Below are 27,076 nucleotides of genomic sequence, written 5' to 3'. Positions count from 1 at the left end.
CCCTTCCCACAGCCCCCCTTTAAGCACTGCGAGGCCGCAATAAGGTCTCCTTAGAGCCTTCTCTCCCCAGGCTGCACAACCCCAGCTCTCCCAGCCCGGCCTCGCAGCAGAGGGGCTCCAGCCCCCGGAGCATTTCTGTGCCCCCTCTGGCCCTGCTCCAACAGGGCCGTGTCTGTCCCGTGCTGAGGAGCCCCGAGCTGGACACAGCACTCTGTTAATGTTAATACCATCTATTGCCATTAAAGCTAGAAGGAAGAAGAAGGTAGTGAGATCTTAGGTCCCTCTCATTGCAGGGAGCCCCGTGTTGGGCAGACCTCCAGTCCGAGCACGGCACACTGTGCAGGTCGTCTCCCTGGAGAGGTCAGCCAGCGCTGTGGTCCTTAGAGCTCTTAGGGGATACCAACCGTATGGAGTTTAACAAGGGCAGGTGCCGGGTTTTGCCCCCGGGGCAGGGCAGCCCTGGCTGTACAGGCAGCCTGGGGAGCGAGGGGCTGGGGAGCAGCTCTGCAGGGACCTGGGGGCTCTGGTCCATGGCAAGTTGAACACGAGCCCCCAGCGTGCCCTGGCAGCCCAGAGGGCCAGCCGTGCCCTGGGGGGCACCGAGCCCTGCATCGCAGCCGGGCGAGGGGGGGGATTGTCCCGCTCTGCCCCGCGCTGGGGCGGCCTCACCCCGAGTGCTGTGGGCAGCGTTGGGCGCCGCAGGACATTGGGGGTATAAAGGTACTGGAGAGTGTCCCGAGGAGGCCGCGGAGTTGGGGAAGGGTTTAGAGGGGAAACCGTACGAGGAGCGGCTGGAGTCCCTGGGTTTGTTCAGCTGGAGCAGAGGAGGCCGAGGGCAGCCTCATGGCGCTCTGCAGCCCCCTCCCGAGGGGAGGAGGAGGGGCAGGGCTGGTCTCTGCTCTCTGGTGCCCAACGCCAGGCCCCGAGGGAACGGCAGGGAGATGTGCCAGGGGAGGGTGAGGCTGGGCATTAGGAGATGGTTCTTCCCCCAGAGGGTGGTGGGGCCCTGGCACAGGCTCCCCAGGGAGGCATCACAGCACCAGCCTGGCGATGTTCCAGAAGCCCTTGGACACGGCCCTCAGAGACACGGTGTGAATTTGGGGTGTCCTGTGCAGGGACGGGAGCTGGGCTCGGTGGTCCTTGTGGGTCCCTTCTAACTCGGGGCATTCTATGATTTTCTTTGAAGAAAAGAATTGTATTCATCATTTCTGCTGTCAAACAAAAGGATGTTCGCTTGAGAACTTGCTGCTTCACTTTAAGGTAGATAGAAGGACATCAGACAGCCAAGGGAGCCAGGGGATGTGTGCGGCCCAGCACGGGTTAGCTGTTACGGGGATCACTGACTCCTCGATTGACAACAGTCAGGATCACAGCAGCGACCCTTTCTCCTTCCAGGTTTGGGATGCTATCGAGGGGACCCTCCGCAGCAGTAACGATGAAGGTCAATCTGGCATCACAGCGCTCGTCTTTCTGAACAACAGGTAATTGGATTTGTGCTCGGTGATGTCCTGCGAGGGGAGGGGAGCATGTGGTGTAAGCCAGGACCCCAGCCCTGACCCTCCTGCCAGGGAGGCTGAACAGCTCCGGATGGCAGAGGCTCAGCTGGGAAGCCTCTTCCTTCCCACGCGTCGCCCCTCAAGCTGGGCGTGGTGGGACGAGCTTTCCTGAATCCAGCTCTGTTCCAGCAGCCACTTCTTCACACGGATATTCTGGTAGCCGAATATGCAGAATAACTCAGGGCTGGGAGATGGGGCCTTTGGGTCCCAGCTTTCTCTGTGCTGTTACTCAAGAGGCACCGCGATCTCCCAGTTTATCGTGGTCTGAGCTTAATACAATATCCAACTTCCTTGTAGTCGGGAATGCCTCCTCACAGGGGGAGCCTGTGTGGTTTGGGCTCTGCCTCGGAAAGCACCTGGTCTCGGGGCTGTAGGGGCGGGAAAGGGTCTCCCCTCACGCGCCTGCGTTTCTCCCTCAGGATCGTTGCCGCCCGCTTGAATGGATCGTTAGATTTCTTTTCGCTAGAGACACACACGTCCTTGAACCACCTGCAGTTCCGAGGTAAGCCAGTGTCCAAGTGTGCTGTGCACCGCTGAGCTCCGCTGAGCCTTTTCCTCCTCCCTTGCCTTCTTGCAGCTGACTCTTCCTCACACCCACTTCATAAGCTTTTGTAATAATGCTCTGCTGAAAACACCCTGTGCTGCAGGATGCTGAACCAGCTGCTGTGGAGAGGTGAGGAATACGTGGGGAGTCCCCGATGCAGGGAGAGCTTCTCGAGTGCTGGTTTTCTCCAGTGCGTAAGTCGGGAGCCTGAGACGTGCTTTCCAGGGTCAGCTCTGCCCCGTACCTCTTTCCTCTCCCACTTGTCGCTTAGTTTCTCCTTCAGCAAGGTCTGTTCTCAGTCATTTGCACACCCTGCAGCTCTGCACAGCCACAATCCAGCCTGGGGCCTTGGCACAGCCGCGACACGCACAAAACTCGCCCGTGGTGGTAACTGGTTTGCAGTGCAGTGGCCCCTTTGGTTCTGGAGTGGCCGGGAGGGGCGAGCAGCCCTGGCCTTACTCCGGGAGAATGGTTGCATTCCGGTGGGATGCCCTGGGATCCACAAGCTGTAGGTCTGGAAGTGGAGCAGGCTCTGTGGGAAGGGACTGGCTGTGGGAACGATGTTTCCCCACAGGGCGCGGAGTCTTGTGCCCAGCTGTCTGTCCTGCCTCTCTGACGAGGGTAACCGCAGTGCTCTTGGGCTTCAGTGGCCCCAGTCTTGCAGATGACTTACTGCATAGGGGCCGCTGATGTGCAGAAGGGAGCTCTGCTGCTGAGGACCCTGTCAGAGACCCTCATGAGCGCTGAGCCACCGTAGCTTCTGCTGGCATCCGCCAGCGTGCTGAGCGTTTGGCTCTTGGGAGGCCCAGGGTCAAATTCCTTAAAGTTTGGCATCCAGGCATCCCTGATGTCACACCACGTCTGGGTGATACTCGTTTTGGAGCGTAAGGCTGTCTCTGCTGCGCTGAGGACTAACCTGTGTGTCTCTCCACAGGAGCCCCAAGCAGAAGCAGCATCCCATCGTCCCCCGTGTTCAGCAGCAGCGACATCATCCTGTGCCAGCTCACCCACACCGTGTCCTGCGCGCACCAGAAGCCCATCACGGCGCTGAAGGCTGCGGCCGGACGGCTGGTCACTGGGAGCCAGGACCACACTCTGAGAGTAAGGCTGTCGCCGGTGGGCTGCGGGCGCTCACCCGTCCTGCAGACGCTGTGGGACGTGGGCAGGGGGGCAGAGCTGACGCGTGCGCGTGCACAGAGGCAGGCGAGTGTTTGGGGTGGTGTGGTCGGAGTCCGGTGCGTTCCCCAAGCTCCCCGTGTTATATTCATCTGCCTGGAAGGGGCTCCTTGGTGGAGCGAGGAGGACAGAGCCCTCTGAGAGGTATCTTAGGAAACGGAGTGAGAGCCTCTTGCCTTAGAGATGAGTGACTTCATGAATAGAAAGGTGTGGGTTCTGTCTTAGTCATAGAATGATTTAGGTTGGAAAAGACCTTTAAGATCATCGAGTCCAACCGTTAACCCAGCCCTGCCAAGCCCAGCACTAAATCATGTTCCCAGGTGCCACGTCTACACGTCTTCTAAATACCCCCAGGGATGGTGACTCCCCCACCTCTCCGGGCAGCCTCTTCCAGTGTTTGACAACCTTTTTGGTGAAGAAATTTTTCCTCATATCCAGTTAATTAATTAACCCAAGTCTTCCTCTTGTCCCTTCCAGCAGCAGCTGTCCCCTTCAGCCATGCACGTTGCTTCCCTGCCCTGTCGCTGCCCGACAGGCATTACCCCCTTCCCCTGCCCTTGGCAGCAGCATCCCGTGACCTTGCTGCCCTGAATCGCCGCAGGCTCCGACTCTGCCATGAGAGGGGGGTGGCAGTAAGGACAATAAAATGAGATCTGTTGCCTCATTAGCAGGAGCAGTAAGGCTCAGGTAGTACCGTTCTGCAGCACAGCCACCCCGCGGACACTCACACCTGCCTCTTCTGCCCTGCAGGTGTTTCGGCTAGAAGACTCGTGCTGTTTGTTCACGCTGCAGGGTCACTCAGGAGCAATCACGGCTGTGTACATCGATCAGGTAGGCTGCAGCTGGCTCTGCACCGGCGAGAGCATCCTTTATACAAGGCTGCTGAGCCACTGGTACAGCCAGAGGGACCTGGCTGGGCCCCTCCTCTGGTTTGCACGTGGAGGTGATGTCTGAGGACACGGAGGCTCTGCTGGCCGCAGTGACCTTGCGCTCACCTTGTGCCTTACGAGCTGAGCCAGTGTTTTCCCCTCCACCTAACTGCGAGCTCAGCAGTCCCTCTCCCTGGGGGCAGTTTGTCTCCCTGCCCTGTTTGGAGCAGGAAAGCCCCATTCCCGCCGTACCCGTGCCGCCAGCTCAGCTGTTCTGACCACAGCCCTGAAACCCGGGAACCTTTGAGGGCAGAGCTGGGAGCAGGGGCTGAAACGGGCCCAGGAAACGTTCCCTGCCCTGTGAGTGTCTGCCCTCCTGGGGACCGGCTGGCCCCGAGAGAGGCACTGTAGGTGTAGCTGAGCCGATGCACGGCTGGAGAGGCGAGCGGGGCTAGTGACAGGGCCCAGCAGTGCACGCCCTGCTCTGCAGTGTCCCCCAGGAAGGCTTTGCCTCCCCTCAGACAGAAGGAGAGCCACACCCGTGTGCTTTACAGCCCTGGTTAAACGAATTCAGGTTTCTCTGCAACAGCGAGTCCTGCTGGGCTTGGGGTTTCACCTCCAGCCTGCTCGGACCTGTGTGCAAAGGCAGGGAAGACACGGAGCGGGCAGGTCAGCATTCCACCCACATTCCTGTGACCTCCTCCAGCCCGGGAGCATGCCCGGGGCGCTGGAAGTGCTTGTACACAGAATCGGCCTGCGTGTTCAGCGGCTTCCCGCGTCCGTGGCGCTGCGGGGTGTGAGGGAAGGGGTGCTGCCGGCCGCCTGCCGAGGCCCCTGACCTGGCCCTGCCCCGTGTCCTTGCAGACGATGGTGCTAGCGAGCGGAGGCCAGGACGGTGCCATCTGCCTTTGGGACGTGCTGACGGGGAGCAAGGTCAGCCACATGTACGCCCACCGAGGGGATGTCACGTCCCTCACCTGCACGACGTCCTGCGTCATCAGCAGCGGCTTGGACGACGTCATCAGCATCTGGGACCGCAGCTCGGGGATCAAGCTCTATTCGATCCAGCAGGTTGGTAGCTGGGGAGCAGCCAGGGAAAGCGTAAGGGCGGGTCTGTGTTTTTCTAGACCCCACCAAACCCCGCAGCCCACCTCTGCTGGGCTTCTAGTGTGAAGGGATCTCTAGTTAAACTCCGCGTGCTTTGAAAAAACTTCCCTGTTTGTAAATATAATGTGCAAGAGCTCGGAAAAGACAGACTCGGTTGCTTGGCTGGACCCAGCTGCGAGGCTCCGTGGCCCCGTTCCAGCACGTGTGCGCCCCCGGGGCTGGGTTGGCAGAGGGGCTGCGGCTAAACAGCCTCCTCCCAGCCACAGCAAGGGCTGGCCGCTGCAGCGGCATGGGCAGGGGGCTGCCCTCCCTCACGGAGGGGCTTCCTGCCAGGACACCCGCCGGGGGGGGTCCTGGCTCTCTGACATCTTCGTTCCACGCAGGAGATGGGCTGCGGCGCCAGCCTGGGCGTGATCTCCGACAACCTGCTGGTGACAGGAGGCCAGGGCTGCGTCTCCTTCTGGGACATCGGCTACGGCGACCTGCTCCAGACCGTCTACCTGGGGAAGAGCAACGAGTCGCAGCCCGCGCGGCAGATCCTCGTCCTGGAGAACGCCGCCATCGTCTGCAACTTCGGGAGCGAGCTCAGCCTGGTCTACGTGCCCTCGGTGCTGGAGAAATTGGACTGAGGAGGAGGAGGGGCAGGTGCTGGAGCCGGGGTGGAGCGAGGCAGGTGGGACAGGGTGCCCCGGGCCCCTTCTGTAGTTGAGGGCAGCGTAGGCAGGCGCGGGATGGGCTCCGAGCAGCGCCGTGCTGAGGGGACGGGGACACTGGCTCCATCGCTCTGTCCGTGCCTCTGTCGCCTTCCCTCCTCGTAAACTGGACTCTTGTCACCCAGCGGTGTGCGGGGCCTGAGCCCTCCTCCGCTCCCCGGTTCCTGCATCGTCCGTGTGGTCACGGGGCCTCCCCCGAGGGCGTGGGTGCTCCTGGGCCTGTGCTCCAGCGCACTGCTGGGGACAGGATGGGAGCTGGGGCCGGCGTGCGGTGGCTTCCCAGGGCTGGGGGAGGGTTGGTGCCTGTTGCCTGTCCATGAGCTAAGCTGGGCCCAGCCCTGGCTCAGCAAGTTCCAGCTTGCTCGTAGCCCTCAGGACAGTGGGGTGGGAGCGGGGCCCATGAGAACAGCCCTGGAGCGGAGCAGCCGGGCGCTGCCAGCCCTCAGCGAGCCCCTGGCCCCCCAAGCGCCGCCGTCACCACCGGGGAGGGCCGGGGCTGACCCCGCAGGGGCACTGGGCTTGGCCTCCACGTGCCTTAGAGTGCGGGCCGGGCCCCGACGTGCCTGGCTCCGGGCTGGCCCTGCTCCTCGCGGGCTCCAGGCCACAGCAGTCCCTGCCCTATTTATTTATACGCTGTATATATTTATTTATTATGGCAGGAGAGCGTGGGATTAGCAGCCCGGCAGCGCCCACCAAGCCGCCGTGGCAGAGCCACGCTGGGGCTCAGGACCCGCTCCCCACGTGCGCGGCCGCCCTTCCCGCCTTTCTCCTTTGCCCGGTTGGCAGCAACAGCACCTTCCTCCTCCTCCGCCTCCTCCCACTGCAGGGCCTTTCCTCTGGCTGGGAGTGGGCAGGCAGCCCCTGCCCTCGTCCTCCCTGCAGGAACTAGGGAGAAACCCCCTCGGGGGAGGGGGAGACAGCCCGACCGACGCGGGGGGGCAGGAGGTGCTGGGGGAGCCGCAGCGGGACCAAAGCGCCCTGCGTGGGCTGGCAGCACCCACCAAGTACGGGGCTTCTCCCGCTGGGCCTCTTCCACCACGCACAGGGCCAGGGGGCTCGGGTCCCCTCCCCAATTGCACTGCCGGCCCCAGCAGCGAGGGGCTGCAGGGGCACACGAGCCCCCAGCCCTTCCTCCAACGCTCCCTTCCCTCAAGTAAACGCCGATGACGTCTGTTAATCAAATCTTGGTGATTGTAGAGGCAGCGTCGTGCCGGCCCCGCGAGCAGAGGGACCGAGGGCTGGGGGCTCCCAGGGACCCCTGCCCACCCCTCCCCTCCGCACGGCACCGCGGGTGGCCTTAGCCCTGCTGTACGCTTTGTACAGGGCGGGGGGAAAAAATGCTTTTTGTACCAGATCGTGTTTTATAACGTGTACCACGACACCGCCATTAAACCAGAACTAACCCGAGCGTGGCTGCGCCGCTGCTGCGCCCCTCCCGAGCCCCCCGCCCTCCCTCGCAGCCCCCCCAGCCGGAGCAGAAGGACCCCCAGCACTGCCAGCAGCACAGCTGCAGATCAAACTCTCTTTATTTTAGTAGCAAAGAGCTGAAAAAGTCAGTTCTAACAGGAGTCAAAGAACGTGGCGAGGGCCAGTGTTACACCTGTATAAAGCAGAGGGGCTGGGGGGGACAGAGGGAAGGTAGGACACCCCCCCCCCCCCCCCACCGGGTACCCTAGGAGGTCCCTGGGGTGCTCCAGTCCCAAACTGGGGCCTGGGGGACAGGGCAGCAGCCCCAGGGCTGTAGTGCTGGGTTTAGGGGGCCAGGGCGAGCCCAAGACCCTGCCCCCTCCTCACGTCTTGTTAAGCGTCCAGAGGGGGTCAAGCATGCTGAGGGGGTCGTCGCTGGGCCGGGGCCCCCGCAGCCCCTCGCCCGTCTGCGCCTGCAGGAAGTTCTGCTTGTTCATCCGCTGCTTGCCCTTGAGGGAGGCGTCCAGGGTGAAGGCCTCGGGTGTGAGGGAGGCCAGCAGCTCCAGCGAGGAGAGCGCAGCAGGGGGGGCCACCAGCTGCCCCCCGGGGGTCTCAGGGCTCTCCAGCACATGGTCGCTGCTCTCGGTGTCACCGGGTGGCTCAGGGACGGGTGGGCCCGCTGGGGGCGGCTCAGGGACACCGTCCATCAGGCTGTCAGGCAGCACTAGGGGCACCTCCATAGTGGTGGTGGGGTCCAGCAGGGGGGCAGGATCGGGCCCCCAGCCCCCCCCAGGCTCCCCACTGGTCCCCGCTGGTTTGATGCTCAGCTTGGCGATGGTGGCCTGGATGGAGCTGATGGGCATGTCCCCCCCCAGCACCAGGTCCTGGGGGTCCTGCGGGAAGTAGAGCTGCGGGAGAGGTACCCTGTGAGCCCCGGGGAAGGGGCGGGGAGGACGCCTCAGCACCCACCCGGGGACCCCCCCCAACACACCCACCTTGGGGGAGGCACTGTTGGTGGCCTTGGGGACGGCGGGGGCACCCACGCCGTGGCGGTGCAGCACCTGCTCGGCGTGCAGCAGGACGGCCTCGTAGCAGAACTTGAGGTGGAGCTGCAGGGGAGGAGGAGGAGGGTGGCAGGGTGAGCCCCCTACGCCAATGGCAGCACCCCCCAAGCCCGGGGAGGGGTAACAGCCCCCTCCCCCCCACCTTCTCCTGGAGCATGTGCTTGCGCTGCTGCCGCATCCGCTTCACCAGCTGGGCCAGGTCGGGGATGCCATTACCGGCCTCCACCTCCTGCATGGCCGCGTAGAGCAGGCAGAAGGCCCCGGTGCGGCCCACGCCGGAGCTGCGGAGAGACCCCCGACCCCCCGGGCTATGAAAGGGCCCTGGGGGGGGGTGTCACACCCGCCCCAGCACCACAGGAGCCCCCCCCGAGCCCTGCTCACCTGCAGTGCACCACGACGGGGGTGTGGAGCGGGCGCTGGTGTAGGTAGTGGCCGTGCACCTCCTGGATGAAGCGGAGGAGGCTCCCCTTGCTGTCAGGCAGGCCCCTACCAGGGAGGATACAGTTATTGGGGTGGGGGTCCCCCTCTTCCCCTGCCAGGAGGGGCCAGTGCTCCCCAAACCCCCTCCCCATGCCAGGCGCTCCCCTCTCAGCAGAGAAGGGCTCCCATGGACACCCCCCGCCCCAGCACCGTACAGCTCTGGCCAGGAGGTGAACTGGAGGTGGATGACGGTGCGCTTGAGGCTCTGGTCACGGTACTGCAGCGTGATCATCCTCTCCACGTGGGTGGGAGCGACCTTCAGGCTGGTGAGGACCAGGGTGATGGGTCCCTGCACCATGGGCTGGCCCCGCTCCGGCGGGAAGTACCGCAGCACCTTCTGCTGCGGGAGGGAACGGGGCGCACCGTCAGGAGCCGGGGCGGGCAGGGGGACCTCCCCGCTCTTCCCTGGCAGCCCCGTAACATCCCACCCAAGGCAACCACCTCCACACGGGACCCTCCTCCTCCTCCTGGTCCCCGCCAGAGCCTGCAGGGCAACCCCGGCGCAGGAGGGGCCAGCTCACCCAGGGAAGGGGCTACCTTGTCCAGCTCCTGCTCCGACACCAGCATGACGATGACGGAGACCTTCTGCTCGTAGATCATCAGCCAGAAGTCAGCAGCGGTGCCCAGCAGCGGGGCCTGGGTGGCGATGATGGTGGGGCAGTAGGACGAGAGGTCCTCCACCCTGCTGGCGTTGATGTAGTCGTCCTTGCCCGAGCAGAGGACAACGCGGTTCCTGTCGTAGGGCATGATGTCCTGGTGCCGGTTCTTCATGGAGTAGCAGCGGGCGATGGCGATGGAGAGCTGCCGGGCGTCCCGCTCCTGGCTGTCCTGCAGCTCCTTCCAGACGGCGTCCAGCTCGGCGCTGCCGCTGGGCCCCGGCTGCTCCAGCCGCTCCACCAGCCCACGGAAGCGGTCGAGTTCCCCCAGCAGCCGTAGGACTCGCTCCGGTTTCTCGTAGGGATCGTTCTCGATCAGCTGCACCGCTTTGGGTTTCTGCCCTTCCTTGGCATCCGCCTTGGTGGGCTGCAGCAGGGGCTGGCCGACGGCCGCCTTGGAGCCGCCGTGCTGGCTCTCAGGGCTGGAGGACAGGAGATCGTCGGTGGAGGAGCTCTGCCGCTGGAAGGGGGCCTCGCTGGGGCCCTGGGAGAGCGGGGCCGCCCCGGGCGTCAGCGAGGGTGGGGGTCTCTGCGGCAGGCTGCCAGAGCTGGGCACCGGCGCTGGGGGCTGCATGGGCAGCGCCGGCTGCGGGGAGGGGGCCGGGGAGGGGACGAGGGGACCCTGGACCCCCACCGTGCCCTGCACCTGGCTCAGGCTGGGGCTAGGAGAGGGGGCGACGTGGGGGGAGGCCGCCTGGCTGGCAGGGGCAGGCGGTGGGGGGCCCATGGCCACGGTGCCAGGGGGCACCTGGCTGCTGGGGGGTGCGGGGCTGGGGCAGAAGGGCAGAGCGGGGGAGGCAGGGGGCACCGGCTGCAGCCCCCCCAGGGTGGGGTGCAGGGGCTGCGTGGGTGGAAGGCCCTGGCCAGGAGCTCTGGGGAAGGGCAGGGCACCCGTGCTGGGGGGGACCCCCTGGGGGTGCAGCTTGTCCTGCCTCGGGACCTGGTAGAGCTGTGGCAGCGTGGGCTGCCCCCCACCAGGGCCGGTGAAGGGCTGCTGGGCAAACTGGGCCAGGGGGGGCCGGAGGGGCGGCTGGAAGGGCAGTGGGACCTGGCCTCTCCCCGGGGGCAGGAAGGGGGGTGGGGGGAACGGCTGGTGACCCTGGGCACGAGGGGGCACATCGACGGGGGGCTGGAGCTGCGCCGCCGGGGTGAAGGTGTGGGGGTGGTGCCTGGGAGGGAAGGGGGCCTGGGGGGGGTGCGCAAAGGGCTGCAGCCCCCCCCGACTGTAGGGGAAGGGGGAAGCGGGCAGCCCCGGGCGCTGCGGGGCCAGGAAGGGGCCGGGGAGCCGTGGGGGCACGGTGCAGCTGGAGATGGGGGCCTGGATGCTGTCCACCGTAGTGGTGGCCGGCCGGGGGCCCGGGGCCGGCTCAGGGCCACGCATGGGTGCTGGCCCCAGGGCGGGGGGCCGGGGGAGGCCAGCCGCGGGCACACCGGGCTGGCCCAGGCCGTAGGAGGCAGCAGGAGCGGAGCCGGGCAGGGGGCTGTGCTGCGGGGATGAGCAGGGGGGAAGCGTGGGGGACCCCACGTAGCCGGGCTGCACCGGGCCTCGCGTCAGCGGGGCGGCCGGGAAGAGCTGGGGGGCTGCGGTGGGGGCCGAGCTGGGAGGGGGCCCGGCCACCTGTGGGGCGGGGGGCTGCAGGAGCTGTGCCGCAGAGCCCCCGCCAGGGGGAAAGGTGGGCAACACAGTGGGCACCGGCGGCAGGCGGTAGTGCCCAGGGAGGGCAGGGGGTGCCGGGAAGTGGGTGGGGGCGAAGGGCTGCAGTGGGGCGCTGGCCAGGCGCGGCGCAGGCAGGAATGGCTCGGGGGGCCGCAGGCCAGCGGCCGGGGTGAGGGTCAGCGCGGTCAGCGTGGCGGGGGGCAGGCGGGCCAGGTGCCCGGCCAGCACATCGGGCGGCAGGCTGCGCAGCTCCTCCGGCAGCTCCGACAGCACCAGGGAGCTCAGGGGCAGCGGCAGGTCGCCGGCGTCCAGCCCCGCGGCGTCCAGCTCCAGCGCTTTCCTCTGCAGGGCGGGTTTGGGGGCCGTGGGCCGAGGGGGCGGCTGCTTCTTCATCTCCCTGCCGGGACGCAGCGGGGCTCAGGGCGGGGCTGCCCCACCGAAGCCAAACCCTCCAGTCACAGCCCAGAGTCCCCGCCCCCCCGCGGGCAGCGCCCAAAGGTGCTTCCCCACCTCCCGGAGGGTGTTGCACTGTGGTGGGACCCCAACCTCGGCTTTACACCCCCCTCCAGCCCCTCCGCGGCCCCATGACGGGCACGGCACCACCTACTTCTCCAGGATCTGCTGCCTGTTGGCCTCGGCGGCTTGGCAGGCAGCCCGGGCCTTCTCCAGCAGCTTGGCGGCTTTCCCCTCCAGGTCGGTGTAGAAGTCCTTCCCCTCCTGCGATTTCTTCATCAGGTCCTCATAGGCTTCGTAGGAAGCCACCAAGGTCTGGACGGTCGTGTTCCACCTGGGGAGACGGGGTGGAGGGACTGAGCGGGGAACGTAATGCTAGGCCAAAACTGGGCGTCTCTGCTGCTGGGGAACCCACCAGCACCCGCCTGGGATGGACACTGGGCGCAGGACAGCCACCAGTGGCCACCCAGCAGTGGGGCACGAGGAGGGACAAGCGGGAGCAGCCAGTGGTGGCCCCACAGCTCTCCCTGGGGGTGGGGACAGGGCTGTTTCCTCACGCCCAGACCCCACCGGGGAACGCTCCCCACCACCACCACTCACTTGTGCTCCACCTCGGCCAGGACCTTGCGCACAGCCGCGTATTTGACATTGGCGTCCGTCAGGGCCTTCAGGATGTTCTCCTGGGCAGCCAAGTTCTGCTCAAGGTACACCTTGATCTGGTCGTACTTCTTCAGCTGCTCCTCAAAGAGTTTCTGCCGAGAGAAGCGAGGATCTGAGGGGCCGCAGGCAGCCGGGGAGGCTCGGGGTCGGCTGGGAGGGAGCAGAGCTTGTGCCGCAGCCCTGACCGCAGCGCCTGAAGGGGCTGCCCCAAAGGTGGGGTCCGGCGCCCACCTTCATCTCAGAGCGGTCGGTGGTGACCAGCGAGGTGGTGATATCGTCCTTCTGGATCATCTCGCGCAGCTGCTGCTCCAGGGACGTCCGCTGGTCCTTCATCTCCTGCACCTTGCCCAGGATTCGTTTCAGGTTCTGCAGCACCTGCTTGTCATCTGGGGGGGATGGGGAGGGCTGAGCGGCCGCGCCGGAACCCACCGAGGCCTCCCCGGCTCACGGGACGTGCTGCGGCTAAGGGGACCGAACCACGGGGGAAGGAGCTGGCGGTAAAGCCAGGCATTGGCCAAGACACTAACAGGGTCTCAGCCCACTCTGTCCCCATGCCAGAATCCCATTTTGCACGTTTTTCAGGGGGACAAACCCCCGCCCCAGCCCACGCAGGCGGCCAACGCCAACGCAGAGCAAGCCCTGGCGCCAGGCGCCACGAGGGGGGAAGCGGACCAGCCTTCCCCGCCAGCCCGGGGTGCGGTTGGGAGGCCGGGATGGGCGCAAGCGCGGCGGCCAGCCCTCCCCGGGGAGGGGCACCGCTCACCTTCGGTCAAGGTGGGCGAGGGCAGCGCCGCCCGGACCTGCTCCAGCGGCCCGCTGAGCAGGCGGAGGTTGCCGATGTGGAGGTTCATGGCTTTGTGGAGCTCGGTGTTGGTGAAGCTGGCCTTCTCGTGCGCCTCCAGGTACTTGGAGCACTCCTTGCTGACCTCGGCCAGCCCCGGGGATGGCGGCGGGGGGGACCCCTGGGGCGCCGGGGCCTTCCCCAGCAGCTCCTGCAGCTTCCGCTCCTGCCCCTCGTCCTCCTCCAAGAGGTCTCGGATCTCCTTCAGGGAAGCCTCCACATCGGTGAAGACCCCAGAGAGCACTGAGGGGGTGAGACATGGAGGCTGGCAAAGGGCTGAACGTGCTGCGAGCCCTCCCAGCCCCCACCCGCTCCACGCCCGAGGCTGGGTATCGGCACAGCAGCCTGAAGGACAAATCTGGCCGCGGGCGAGCGGAGGAGGCCCGGGCATCGCAGCCCACGCACGCGGGTGCTGGCCCAGGGTTTGCGTGCGCTGCGGAGCCGCCCGCAACGGGCTCCAGCCAGCGCCACCCCCTCGGCTGCAGCCCAGAGCATCCCCACCACCGGACAGCGGGAAACGCAGCCAGCTTTGGGGTTAAGGAATTTGTATCGGAAAGGAATTAGTGATGGGAGCGGCCCTTCCCAAGGGAGCGGCGTGGCTGCCCCCAGCGCCAGCCCAGACATCCCCAGTCCCCACCAGTACGTCCCAGTGTCCTCACCCTGCATGGACTGGACGAGGTTCTTGACGGTGTCAGGGCGCACGCTGAGCGCGGCACATTTCTCCATCAGGATGGGGGGGATGTGGCTGTACATGTCGAGGTTGTCCACGGTCTCGGGGTCCAGTTGCAGGGAGTCCGTGAACTGGCTACAGGGGAGAGAACGAGCCCCTGAGCGCTGGCAGCACCTCCCCGGCGAGCCGAGGGGGAAGGGGCTCCCCACTTCCACCCCGAGCCGCGGCCAACTCGGGGCGCAGCGCTGCGGCATCGCCCCGACGGCCTGAGCGAATCTGGGCACCGGTCACTGGGACTGGAACCCGCCCCAGAGCTGGGTAAACTGGGAACATGACTCTCCTCAGCACGAGGGTGACAGATCCGGGATGTCTGTGCTCCCAGCGGCGCCGGGGCGGGACCCCCGGCAAGGGGATCATCGGGACACCCCCAAGCCAGGCCACAGGGAGCCCCAACCGCCACCTGCATCTCCCGCGGGGAGGAACGGGCCGGGGCCCCGGTCAGGTACAGCTCACACGTACTTCAGCACTTCATTCTTGGCTTCGATCTTCGCCATCACGTCTCTCAGCAGTTTGGCCTTCTCCTCACTGTGACAGAGGGGGGGAAAAAAACCCATCCTTTAGTGCTGCGCCAGCAGTAGGGAAACCTCCACTGTAAATCAGAAGCGCTCCGAAACCTGCAGGAGCGGGCCGGAGCCTCACCCATCCCCAGGGCCCTTTGGGCAGCAAGGCCAGCTCCAGCCGCCGGGAGAGACAGCGGGTGCAGCCAGACATGAGGGCGACGTGGGGACATTTGGGGAGGGCGGCAGCTCCCCTGGGAAGCCTCCGTGGCCAGTTCAGTCCCCCCCAGCTCCCTTCAGGCCGCGGAGAGGCTGAGCTGGGGCATGGGCTCCTTGTCGAGCTCAGAGATCCTCATCCCTGGCTCTGGCAGAGCCGTGCCCGCCCGCGCCGTGGCCCCGGACGCACCTGTAGAGCGAAGAGGCCTCGTGGGCAGCCATGGGCACCAGCTTGGCAAATATGTCGGGGCCGGTGACGGCTGGATCCGTGGGGTTGACAGGGAGGGCTTTCACCAGTGGAGCACCTGGGGGTCAAGCACACAACATGCCCAAAACCTCTACGGGGAGCCGATTATTCCTAAGACGGGTCCTCCCAGCCAACACCTTTGCTCCCAGCGATCCCAGGAGAGCAGGGGATCGTGGCACGAAGCCCCACTGCCCCATGGATCCACCACGTGCCGCTGCGTGCGCGTGTCCCTCGCCCACCCGAGCTGGCGGGAGAGGGCACTGCCCATCCGCACCTTTCACGGACTGCAGGGTGTCCAGAGCAGGCACAGCTTCGTGGTAGATGAAGTCATTGTCCTTTTTGGCCGAGTTGTACCTAGAGGCGAGAAGCGATGCCGCATCGGCGAGGAGCGGGCAGCCTCCCCGGCTCCCCGAGCTCGCTCCCTGCGGCATCAGGCCCTGTGTGTCTCGGGCTTGCTCCAGCGAGAGCAAAGAGCAACACCCGCGGGCAGCCGCACACCCCGAGAGCCTCAGACAGCGTGGGGTGCTCGGGTCCGTGCACTGGGGACACCGGGGACGCTCCCTGGGCTGACACCAGGCATTTCTGACCCCACAGAGAAGGACGACGGTGACGTCCAGGGGTGCCCCGTGCACAGACTCACTTGCCACCGATCACATCCATGGTGAATCTCAGGGCTTCCTGGACGGTTTCTGGCTGGCCCTGCAGAAATGGGAGCACGTTAGTGCAGGCAGAGAACGGGCATCGCGGCCACCCACAGCCCCGTGCGCCGTGGCCACAGCCTGAGCGTGCCGGGGAGCCAGCGGCAGCCTCGCCAGCCATCTCTCCTTGCGCCCCACAAAGGAACGGGGATGCCCGCAGGCAGCCCCAAATCCTCCCTGTCCCTGTTGCACAGGCAGACCCCGCCGCGGGGCCACCCTTGGCTTCCCGAGCGCCGCAGCATCAGCACCAGGGGGTCTGTGGGGAGCTGCCAGCCCACAGCCCTTCTGGAGCTGCCCATGTGCTCCTGGATGATTGAAACCAAACCAATTCCCCCTGAAACCCTGGGAGACCAAGCAGCCAGAAGACACCAGAGCCTCGGGCTTGGCCAGATGCCGCAGAAGCAAAGGGACACTTTGGGAAGGCGGCAAAGGTTTGCCAGCCCAGTCAAGAGCAAAAGAAAGCTTTTAAACTGACGCCACCAGTTCTCATCGTGGTGTGGTGTCCCACCGGACCGAGCCACGGCTCAGCACAGCAGCTGTAAAAAAGTCCCACCCAACGAGTGCTACAAGGTGGAGCAGGAGCACACCTTTGCCAGCTTGATAGCTTCGTTGAGTTTATCCAAAGCGCTCTGGAAGTAGATGACCTGCAGAGAGACTGGGAGTTAGGGGTACCAGGGTGGGCGCAGAAGTAGGCACCCTTGCTTTGCACAGGAACAGCACCACCAGCCCCCCCACAAGAGCTGCAGCTTCCTTCGGCGTTGCGGGGCTTTCCAACAACACCCATCGCTTGCAGGAGGCAGGACATGGCTGGTGACACACTCATGTCCCCAGCGCCGCGGACACCCAGTGTCGCAGAGCGTGACAATCTCTCCCAGGACTCAACCCTCCCCGGGCAGGACTGCGATCGGGAGCCCGGACGAGATGGGCCGACACGGCTCTGCTTACCCTTTCCCCAAACTTCTGCTGCTCCTCGGCTTGTTTTCCCATGTGCAGCTGCAAGAAAACACGCGCGGGCGCTGTCAGAGCTCCGTAACTCAAGGGAGAGCTTTGAAACAGGGACGAAAACCCCACAGAGCAGCCACAGCCTGGTCGTGGGTTGCACCGTGGTGAGCACCGCTCCAAAGCGGGCGTGAGAGCCGGGCTGGGAGCAAAGGGCAGGTCCCCACACTGCAGCCAAGTGGCTCCCCGACCCCGAGCGGGGCTCCCCACTTACATGGGCCACAGCAGCAAAATAATAGATCTTCATTTGAACCAGCTTCTTCCAATCTTTCTGGATCTTTCCCAGCAGCGAGGCCGTCTCCGAGTTTTCCAGCGCCCGGCAGGCCTCTTTGTAGTAATCCACCACCTACGGAGAGAGGGACGGGTGTTTGGAAACCACCCCCAGAAAGCCGGATCCCAGGCAGAACCGAGAGCAACAAAGGGACAGGAGGATTCACCGGCTCCAGCGTTTGTGCCCTTGGGTCACCCGGGCAGTGCAGCAAAGCAGCCGGTGGGGACGTTGCGGGGGTGTTTTTGGTCAGAGCCAGGGACCAGTGACATCACCACGATAAATTCACCCCACACAGAGGGGTGGAATCACAGGATGGTTTGGGTGGGAAGGGACCTTCCAAGGCCATCCAGTCCAACCCCCTGCAGCGAGCAGCGACATCTCCCACTAGATAAGGTTTCTCAGAGCCCCGGCCAGCCTGGCCTTGAATGTCTCCAGGGAATGGGTGACTCCCATTTCTCTGGGCAACCTGTGCCAGCGCCTCACCACCCTCAGAGTAAAGAATTTCTTCCTTATACACACTCTGAATCTACCCTCTTTCAGTTTAAAGGCATCGCTCCTTGTCCTATTGCTATACTTCCTGAAAAAGGGTCCCTGACTATCGTTCCCACAGCCCCCCTTTAAGCACTGGGAGGCCGCAATAAGGTCTCCCCGCAGCTTCTCTCCCCAGGCTGAACAACCCCAGCTCTCCCAGCCCGGCCTCGCAGCAGAGGGGCTCCAGCCCCCGGAGCATCTCTGTGCCCCCTCTGGCCCCGCTCCAACAGCCCCGTGTCTGTCCCGCGCTGAGGAGCCCCGAGCTGGAGGCGGCGCTGCAGGGGGGTCTCACAGAGCGGGGCAGGGGGGCAGGACCCCCTCCCTCGCCCTGCTGCCCGCGCTGCTGGGGATGTAGCCCAGGGCACGGCTGGCTCTCTGGGCTGTGAGTGCACATGGCCGGCTCGTGTCCAGCTTTTCACCCCCAGCACCCCCAAGTCCTTCTCCGCTCTTGATCCCTTCATCCCCAGCCTGTTTTGACACCAGGGGTTGCCCCGACCCAGGGGCAGGACCCTACACTTGGCCTTGCTGAACTTGATGCAGTTCACACAAGCCTCTCTCTCCAGTCTGTCAAGGTTCCCCTGGATGGAATCCCTTCCCTCTGGGGTATCTTACAGGCTCCTTTCAAGAGCTGGTGGTCATGCTCACAGCCCAAGGCAACAGCAGCACCCTGTGAGGCAGCTGTTTGACTGCACCGACACCGCACAGGGTCTGGGACGCCCTCCCCGAGCTCCCGATCCCACACGTCGCTCCGTGCGGCGGGAGCAGGGCTGTGCTGGGAACAGCAAGCGCTGAGGTGGGAGCGGACAGAGTTCAGCACCGCAGAGGTTACCCAGGGGCTCACCTGGGCGCTGATCCGGGCCACGAGGAAACTCTTCCTGTTGTCCAGCATGGACTTCTCCAGGAGACACTCCTGTGCCTGGCCCTGATGAGGACATAGGATCACAGAATGTCCTGAGTTAGAAGGGACCCACAAGGACCACCGAGCCCAGCTCCTGTCCCTGCACAGGACACCCCAAATTCACACCGTGTCTCTGAGGGCCTTGGCCAAGGGCTTCTGGAATATCGCCAGGCTGGTGCCGTGATGCCTCCCTGGGGAGCCTGTGCCAGGGCCCCACCACCCCCTGGGGGAAGGGCCTTTCCCTAATGCCCAGCCTAACCCTCCCCTGGCACATCTCCCTGCCGTTCCCTCGGGGCCTGGCGTTGGGCACCAGAGAGCAGAGACCAGCCCTGCCCCTCCTCCTGCCCTCGGGAGGGAGCTGCAGAGCGCCATGAGGCTGCCCTCGGCCTCCTCTGCTCCAGCTGAACAAACCCAGGGACTCCAGCCACTCCTTGTACGGTTTCCCCTCTAAACCCTTCCCCAGCCCCGTGGCCTCCTCGGGACACTCTCCAGTACCTTTATACCCTCAATGTCCTGCGGCGCCCAACGCTGCCCACAGCGCTCGGGGTGAGGCCGCCCCAGCGCGGGGCAGAGCGGGACAATCCCCCCCTCGCCCGGCTGCGATGCAGGGCTCGGTGCCCCCCAGGGCACGGCTGGCCCTCTGGGCTGCCAGGGCACGCTGGGGGCTTGTGTTCAGACAAAAGGGGAACACTCCGTTTCCCCTATGCCTCGGGACACCCCCTGTATCCAATCCAGGCCCTGACCCGCAGTGGGACCCACCAGCTACAGCCCCTTTCCTGAGGGGCCAGCGGAGCGCAGTAAACGCCAGCCCCAAGGGATGCCCGAACGACACAGAGATGAGCAGGACAGCAAAGAGCCTTCCCTCTTCCCCGCTGCCCCCCAAAACCTCCTTCCCTCCCATGGGAGGGAGCCCCTCATGCAGCCGCCCAGACATCAACCCACCACAGGGCACCGGGGTCCTGTCCCAGCTGGCTCCAAGCACTGAGCAAGGAGCCCCCAACCCTACCAACACCCCTCCCCCGGTCAAGCAACAGCCGCCTTCAAGGTGTGGAAAGAGCCATCCCAATGTGACCAGTGCCCCAGTGGAAGCAGAGCCCAGTTCCTACCAGCATGAGGTTGATGTTGAGGTTGAGGATCTGGTGGCTCATGTCTACGCTGTAGGAGTGAGGGAAGTGATCCCGCAGGTACGTAAACGCCCCGGCAGCACACTGGAAATGGGTGCAGGAAACCTTCATGCCCTGAGAGGATGGAGAACACGCGTCAGGCGTGCAGCAGCCCTCTGGCATGTGCGCCGAGCCAGCTGATGGCCGTAGGCACGTGCTGCCGGACGCAAGGGATCCGCGGAGACTTGGCAAGACCGGGAAAGCAGCGACCTCCCTTCAGATGGGGCGTTAGGATGATAAACCCCAGCTCAGCAGGGGTTAGGTGTTCCCTGCCTCCTCCAAAGCCCCAAAAAGCAGCTGCCGCAAGCCTGGAGAGAGTTCCTGGGGCTCTAAACAGCTTGGTGCTTGCCCCTGGCTGAGCGTGCCCCAAGCTGCATCCAATTTCCCCCCTCCCGGCCCTTCGTGCTGGGGGTGGGGGGAAGGACAGCCTGGCCAGCCCAGGCAGAGCCTTGCTGGGGCAACGACGGGGCAGGGAGGGATGCAGACCCCCAGAGCGGCCCCTCAGAACGCCCTACGGCGATACCGGGTCAGAGCAGACACCCAGAGCTGGTGTCTGACATTAACATGCTTGTAACCACCCAGGTTACAGAGAAGTCCTCGGCACTATGGACTTGTGGCTATTAACCAGGTGGGAGAGAAAAGTCACCAAGGAAGGCCCCACGAGATTGTTACCTCCTCGGACACTCGCTTGTCCATGGCGCCCAGCATGGAGTGCAGCGCACCTGTGGAAAAAGGACAGTGGCTCAGCAGGGCAAGCGTGCTCACCGCTCCCGGAGCCCGGGCATCTTGCACCAGGGAAGCCTTAACTCTGTGGGAAGTTGGCCACAGACACCCGGCAGCACCCAGGACACCCGTCTCAGAGGGCACCCGTGTGCTGGAAGGCCCCGTGAAAAGGCTGGACACAAAAATCATTCAGCACAGGAAAGTCCCGCACTGGAAATAAATCCTCAGTATTAACAAGTGACTGTCTAACACCCTCCTGGTTTAACAGATGGGTTTCTACCAACTTCAGGGAGCAGCCGCCTCTCGAAAGGGGCCCGGGCACCACATCAGCTCCCGATGCCTTGGGCCGAGCAGCACGTGGGGTTTAAACCTGCACACGGTTGGCTGGGAGAGCGCAGCCACTCCCGAGCTGCAGCAAAAGGGGCAGCCCTGGTGCCAGGGAGGGTTTTCAGCTGCGCTAACTGTGTCCAGGGGCTGAGCGTCACCTTCCCTTTGGGGCTGGAGCCAAAACCCCTCACCCCACTCTGAGCCGTGACTGTCCAATGGCTGGAGAGCACAGGTTGGGGAAAAAGTGTTAGATTAGATGCTTTTCCACCCATTTTCTGCTTTTGAGGAGGTGGGATGCTGCAGGAGTCAGACAAAGCCTGACGGAGGCTGTCACTGTGCCAGAAAGGGCATTTGTAATGTCACAACCTGATGTCAGCCTCCTTGGTGCAACCACTGACCGAGAGGAGGGCAGTGCATGGCCAGGGTGTGCTCCAACTGGAAGGAAAGGAGATGAAAACCAAAGCCAACTGCTCGTGCAAACTCCGACGTTGAGCACCCAGCCCCACGGAGGGGCAGAGGCATGACAAGGCTGAGCCACGGCCTCGGCAGCACCAAGAAAGGCTGACACGGAGCTCAGGCAGAGAGGAGGGCCCGGATCCTCCTGGAGACAAGGAACCCTCGTGCCCAGAGCCGCAGCCAGTCCCCCACATCCTTACCCAGGTTGTAGAGGATGCATGCCTGCTCGTACTTGATGTCCTCGTGAGTCACCGTCTTGCCAGAGAAGATCTCAGTCCTGCAAAGAGAGAAGCCACGTGGCAGGAAAAGGCGCTGTCAGGAGATGCACTCTCTCAGAGGTTTGGAGAAGGGTCCCTCCCTGCCTGGCATCACCCTGCACGTTGAACCAAGGTGCTGGAGGTGGTGGGAGGGTCCCTCTCTGCCCAGTGGGCTCGTTTTGGCTTCGTGAGCACAGAGGCACCCCGTTTACACGCGGCCACACGACTCCGCTACGCTGGGGGATCTCAGCACTGTCACCTCGTGTGGTGACACCGTCCCATGTCTCCTCAGAGCCAGCTACTGCCTCGCGTTGCCCAACGGCTCAGCTCCAACACCCTGCCAGATCCCCAGGCCTGGAGGTTGTTTCCCAAGGGGTCCCCAGGACACCCCCGTGCCACCCAGCTACAGCCGACAGGCTTCGGGGAGGAGCATATTGGATGCCGGCAAAGGACGTGTATAGGGAAGAGGGAGCAGCTGCGCCGCTTTGGGTCAGCCTCTGCATTCTAGGAAGCACCTGCTGGGAGCCGATCCTCCCACCAGCGATGCCCGAGCCCCTCGCTGGAGAGGGTAAAAGGGAAGAGGGTCTTCCTCACCACGCGATGGGGACCGCCGCCTCCTGCTCAGCGCCCATGGGGATGCGGCTCTGCAGGTAGTGGAGTTGGCCAAAGTACTTCCGCAGCGTGCTGCAGCCCTCAAAGTCCCTGGGCACGTTGACAGCGCTCTGGAAGGGAGAGGAGGAAGAGGTTGCCCCAGGGACAGGATTGCGCTCATGGGTAATGTGTCAGGCAGGAATAGGAGCCTGCCTGATTCATGGTGAGATCCGCAGGCAGGAGGGGATGGCCAGAGCCGGGCACCAGCTGGCTCCCCCGGGATGAAGCAAGGCCTTTGGAAAACACCTGTGTAACACAGGTAGCAAAACAGGTCTGTTTGCCTAAACATGAGGCTGGAGGAAGCCACTTTATGGATCCAGAGCAACTGGTTCAGGGAGGAAGAGTCTCTGCTCTCCCCAGCATGGGCTCCTACGGGTGAAATGAACGAGAGGAACTGGGGAGCGACTGACAAGGGGGTGTCCTGGACAGGCCACGGGACCCGCTGCTACAGTGAAGCTGTGTCAGGAGAAGGAAGGGAAGAGCAGGAGACCCTAGAGAGGTTTCTCAACCTCCTGCTTCAGGTTTACGCCCATGGGTGGAGGGCAGAGCTCCCCAGATCCCAGGCTGGGGGTGTCTGAGCAGCCCACCCACCTCCAAGCCTGCCAGCAGACCACCGCTGTGCTTTGGAGACGCCGGTGAGAAGACCCCAGTGCCAACACCATGGGTGACCCCAGCTCCATCCTGTGCATCAGGCTTACGGCCTCACTACAAAACCTACGGCACGGTACAAACCGGCACCGTCTCGGGGAGGGTCTCTGCTGTCTCCAGCAGGTTTCCCCACCCATGTTTCAGCTACCAGCAGTCTGGGGCCAAGGCTGTCTCTAACTTGCTCAGCGGCCCCCAAATTGATGACCCCGGTGACTAACACAAGTATCCAAACCTGAGAGAAAAGTGACAATTTATTCACTGCAAAGAACTCAGGCACCGGCCCAGCTGAACAAAGCGATTCCTTCCACCCAACAGGGAAGGTGTATCCAACACAAAACCCCCCAAATTCAGGGAAGCGGAGAGAGCAGAGCCCTAACGCCCAACCCCTGCACACTCCTTGGGAAGCCTTGGAGAGCCCAGCACGCAGCCCGGCTGCCAGAAGTTTAGTCTGTGGGTCACTGGTGAGGAAGAGTAGCAGCGGCAGCATTCTGGCACAGCTCCTGGTGAAGGGAAGTGGAGGGAGCCGGCAGACACATCCTCGAGCGCAGAGCAGGTGACAAACCAGCCCCCGTGGTTCGGCTCTGGCACTGGCAGGCCTCACCGGGGCAACTGGGGACGGAGCCTGGCTTACCTGCCGGAGAACCTCCAGCTTCCGCAGCTCCTCATTGTAGTTCTCTGGGTTCTCTCCATAGTTCTTCAAGACAAACTGGAAAGGGAAGAAAGGGGTGAGAGACTGGCCCTGTCCGACACCCAAAAGTTGACTTTAGCCCCGCGCCAGAACTACAACTGGCAGCTTGCCCGGGAAGCCTGGGAGAAGCCCCCGCAGCGGGTCTGGCAGCACAAAGGGGCAAGCGCTGGCTCAGGGCCTTGCAGCTCCTGGTTGGGAGCTTATTTGCCCTCCAAAATACCCCAAATCTTGCCCAGTTCCTGCTGAACCTCAGCGTAACGCAAAGCCAGGCGCAGGGTCCTGCAGAGACAATGTCAGGAAGCAAAGCCCCAGGTATTCCAGGGAAAAGCCAGAATGAAGTGGCTGCAAGATCCCAAGGAGTCACCAGCCAACAGGATAGACCGAGCTGAAGTCACTCCGGATTCATGCCCGATACCCCTCTGAGCTTGGATGAAAGCAAAGCCTCACACTGACTGTCAGAGGGTGAACGCCATGCTGGCGGCTGGCCAGGAGGCAGCTCACCACGGCGGGGGCCGAAAGGGAAACGAAACAGGGTAGCGCGTGCCTATGCCGAGCAGCACAGCGCCGCAGCCCCCGCCAGAAGCTTCTCGCTCGGTACGGAGTGGAGTTGGAGCCAGGCTCAGCCAAAAGTGTTCATTAAAAAATAAAAATGCTCTGGCATGCCTAAGGAAGGCACTTGGTGATGAGCTATGTCTCCCCACCATGGCAGAGGAAGCGGAGCTCCCCAAACCTGCCTCTAGTGAGGGTTTCGCTATCCCTCGGATCACAATGCTGTCAGCAAGCACAGGGCTGCCTGGCCATGGGCAGCTCGGGATCCTCCAAGGGTCCGGGCAGGAATTCATCCAACCTTCCCAGCAGCCGCAGGGGAGAGTCGGGGACCCACAGCCCCACGCTGCCCCAGCTCAGGCAGGCACCGGCAGCTCGATCCACCCCAGCCCAGCTATGGGAGGTTAGGGACACACGAAGGGCAGCCTACACCTTCTGCCACTTAAGCTCAAGGTTAACACAGGTCAGCGCTGGAGAAATGAGGGAAGTTTCTTCTCCTCCCTTTCTGTTTCGACCAGGGTGCCAGGTTTTTATTCCCTGTCAGTTCTAGTGAGCCAGCAAAACAGCACCCTTTCCATCAAACATCCACAGGGAAGCCTGGCTCACAAAACAGGTTTCCACCTGCTGCTGTGCACAGGAATTCCCTAATCAGCCCGCTTTTGATAAGCCACCATCCCTCTGGCGCAGCTCGGACTTGGAGGCCACCGTCCCCCTGGCGCTGGCGGGCAGGCACGGCAGGGCCGGAGCCACACTGACGGCCGCCGCACCTTGTCCCGGCACGACATGACTCAGCTCAGCGGTCCCGCAACACCTTCCTCCTGGAACAGGGATGTTCCCCATCACGCTAACACCGCTGCTGGGGTCTGACAGGATGCCATCCCCCCTCAGCACCCCAAAAACCAGCGGGGCAGGAAGCAGGTGGTGGCATTAACGCAGAAGAAACACCTCCCATCCCTCCTTCCATATCAACAAATTGTACTTTTCATCCGTAGGCAGCACTAGGAAACGCCAGTCAGAGGTGGAGCTTGTTTACAGCTGCTTAATTAAGTATTTCACCTCCCTTAAGCCATTGGTTCATCGCAAGGGCAGGTCCTGTCCCCCTCGGTGGCCTCCACGAAGGAAGGAGCCCGTCACCTCGCACCCACCAGACTCTCAACCTTCCTCCGACACCACTGTGAAGGGGTTGGGGCTTTTAAGCGCCTGATGATTAGCCGGGCTGCTGGCGGTGGGAGAACCAGCTCCCCCCTCCTGGCCCCCCCTTTTACATGCCGGAGCGGAGGGAAAGGAGGCGCAAGGAATCGGCCGTCGCCAACCCAGATCTCCTAATGGGACCCACCGCAGCGTGAACAACGACTGCTGCCGGTGGAGGCTGGATCCAGCGGCGGGAGCCGGGAGTCAGAGCGGTCACATGCGGCGGGGACGGACTTGCCAACTCACCGCTCAGCCTGGAGGCGGCTGGGGAAGGCTCTGCCCGGGCTGGGGAGCGCTCCAGGGACTCCCCCCTCCCCAAACCCCATAGCACCCTGTTAGCACGGACCCCCCCACTGACCCTGGCCACCGAGGAAGGTCCTGCAGCCCTGAGGAGGCAGCAAAACGAGCAGGGCCAAGCTTGAGGGGAACTGAGGGGAGCACAGATGCACTTGTGCCCTTGCCCCCCCGTGCCACGCCAGAGTTACCACGGGGTGATGAGGCACCGTGGCTCACCCTCCTCCCTGCCCCAGGGCCCCCAGGGCCCTGTCCCAGCCCCTACACCTCCAGACCCCCCCGACACCCTGACCCACAGAGCCCCCAAACATCCCCAGCAATAAACCCAGGCTGCCCCAAAAATCCCTGACCCTCTGCACCCTAAAGACTCCCCACACCCCAAACACACGGCCCCCGGACCCTCCAACCTCCCCCTGCCCCATGCACTCCTCTCCTTTGCAGACCCCCAAACACCCTCCACAGAGCCCCTCTTCCTCCCTCAAGCACTCCTCATTCTCGCAGTCCCCTCCACACCACTCACAGAGCCACTGACACCCCCCCAAAGGCCTCCCAAAGCACCCCCCTCCCTCCCAGGCCTCACAGACCCCCCTCTCCATCTCCTCAAGCGCCTCCCCTCCCTCCCCCTCCAAACACCCCCCCAGCCTCACATTCCTCCCTGCCCATCCCCCCAGGCACGCACTCCTCATCCTCACAGACCCCAAACACCCCTCACAGAGACCCCTGACACCCCCACCCCGAGTAATCCCTCCCTCACAGGCCTCTCAGAGACACCCCCCCTCCTCCCCAGGCCTCACAGACTCGCCATCCCAAACCCCCCCAAACACTCCTCCTACCTCGCACCCCTCGCAGACCCTTCTTCTCCAACCCCCCCAACCTCTCCCCCTCCCCCAGGCCTCACAGATTCCCCTTCCCAGCGCCCACACCCTTCACAGACACCCCTCAACACTCCCCACAAGCGCTCCTCTCCCTCACAGGCCTCACAAACCTCTCAGAGACACCCTCCCCGGCACCCCACAAGCGCTCCTCTCCCTCACAGGCCTCACAAACCTCTCAGAGACACCCTCCCCGGCACCCCACAAGCGCTCCTCTCCCTCACAGGCCTCACAAACCTCTCAGAGACACCCTCCCCGGCACCTCACAAGCGCTCCTCTCCCTCACAGGCCCCAAACACCCCTCACAGGCCCAGACCCCTCCCTCACGGGCCCCTCTCGCCCCCCCAGGACCCCTCGCAGGCCCCAACCGCCCCTTCCCCGACCTCACCTTCTTGACAGCGGCGTTGAACGCGAACTCCCCGGCTTCCTTGAGGTCGAGCCAGATCATGGGCATGCGGGGCACGGCCTCCATCCCGGCCTGCGCCCGCCGGAGCCGCCCGCCGGAACCGCTCCTGCCGCCTCACGGGAAACCGAGTCCTCCCGCCCCCTGCCGCCACGCCCCTTCCGGCGCCGCCGCCACGCCCCCTCCGGCGGCGTTCCCATGGCGACACCCCGCCCCTAGGCGCGGCAAGAGCCGTTCCCATAGCGACGCCTCGCTCGCTGATAGGAGGAGACGGCGGTTCCTACGGCGACGCCCCGCCCCTAGGCGTGGCAAGCGCCGTTCCCATAGCGACGCCTCGCTCGGTGATAGGAGGAGACGGCAGTTCCTATGGCGACTCCCCGCCCCCGGGGAGGGTACGGGCGGTTCCTATAGCAACGGTCGGCCTCACTCATGCCCGGTTCCCCCGGGCCTGCTTCCTTCCGCCCCCGGTTCCCCCCGGACCTGGTTCCCTCCGTCCCCGGTTCCCCCCGGCCTTGGTTCCCCCAGGCCCCCAGTTCCCCCCAGCCATTTGGGAACCCCCCTCGGGGCCAGCAGGCTCCAGCAATACC

General features: G+C 64.2%; 2 protein-coding genes across 5 annotated transcripts in view; one reads left to right on the top strand and one right to left on the bottom strand.

The window, feature by feature from the left end:
- SCAP (SREBF chaperone) overlaps positions 1-7,372 on the top strand; it is a 72,650-nt gene extending 65,278 nt beyond the window's left edge. For both annotated transcript variants that reach the window (XM_064445225.1, XM_064445224.1), the window contains exons 18-23: positions 1,396-1,481; positions 1,976-2,058; positions 3,035-3,201; positions 4,027-4,107; positions 5,010-5,216; positions 5,636-7,372. In XM_064445225.1, coding sequence (XP_064301295.1) covers positions 1,396-1,481; positions 1,976-2,058; positions 3,035-3,201; positions 4,027-4,107; positions 5,010-5,216; positions 5,636-5,881 — 870 coding nt within the window. In that variant the 3' untranslated portion in view covers positions 5,882-7,372. The remainder of the gene's footprint in view (positions 1-1,395; positions 1,482-1,975; positions 2,059-3,034; positions 3,202-4,026; positions 4,108-5,009; positions 5,217-5,635) is intronic.
- A 101-nt stretch (positions 7,373-7,473) lies between these two features.
- PTPN23 (protein tyrosine phosphatase non-receptor type 23) lies at positions 7,474-26,635 on the bottom strand. 3 transcript variants are annotated; one of them, XM_064445218.1, is made up of 25 exons: positions 26,475-26,635; positions 23,127-23,201; positions 21,791-21,918; positions 21,140-21,216; positions 20,106-20,155; positions 19,377-19,508; positions 18,214-18,294; positions 16,785-16,916; positions 16,517-16,564; positions 16,159-16,215; positions 15,514-15,572; positions 15,148-15,227; positions 14,817-14,931; positions 14,373-14,438; positions 13,843-13,988; positions 13,106-13,426; positions 12,574-12,728; positions 12,283-12,434; positions 11,837-12,016; positions 9,454-11,626; positions 9,072-9,256; positions 8,818-8,922; positions 8,579-8,717; positions 8,368-8,481; positions 7,474-8,280 (listed from the first exon to the last, which is right to left on the bottom strand). In XM_064445218.1, the coding sequence occupies exons 1-25, from the start codon at positions 26,556-26,558 to the stop codon at positions 7,756-7,758; spliced, it is 5,379 nt and encodes a 1,792-aa protein (XP_064301288.1). In that variant the 5' UTR covers positions 26,559-26,635; the 3' UTR covers positions 7,474-7,755. The 3 variants fall into 3 exon arrangements, with proteins under 3 accessions (XP_064301288.1, XP_064301290.1, XP_064301289.1); XM_064445220.1 differs by having other exon boundaries at positions 7,474-8,265; XM_064445219.1 differs by having other exon boundaries at positions 9,072-9,253.
- Positions 26,636-27,076: the final 441 nt, after the last annotated feature.

Source organism: Phalacrocorax carbo, chromosome 2 (assembly GCF_963921805.1).
Source record: "Phalacrocorax carbo chromosome 2, bPhaCar2.1, whole genome shotgun sequence".
NCBI lineage: Eukaryota > Metazoa > Chordata > Aves > Suliformes > Phalacrocoracidae > Phalacrocorax > Phalacrocorax carbo.
This window is presented reverse-complemented; position numbering and strand designations above follow the sequence as displayed.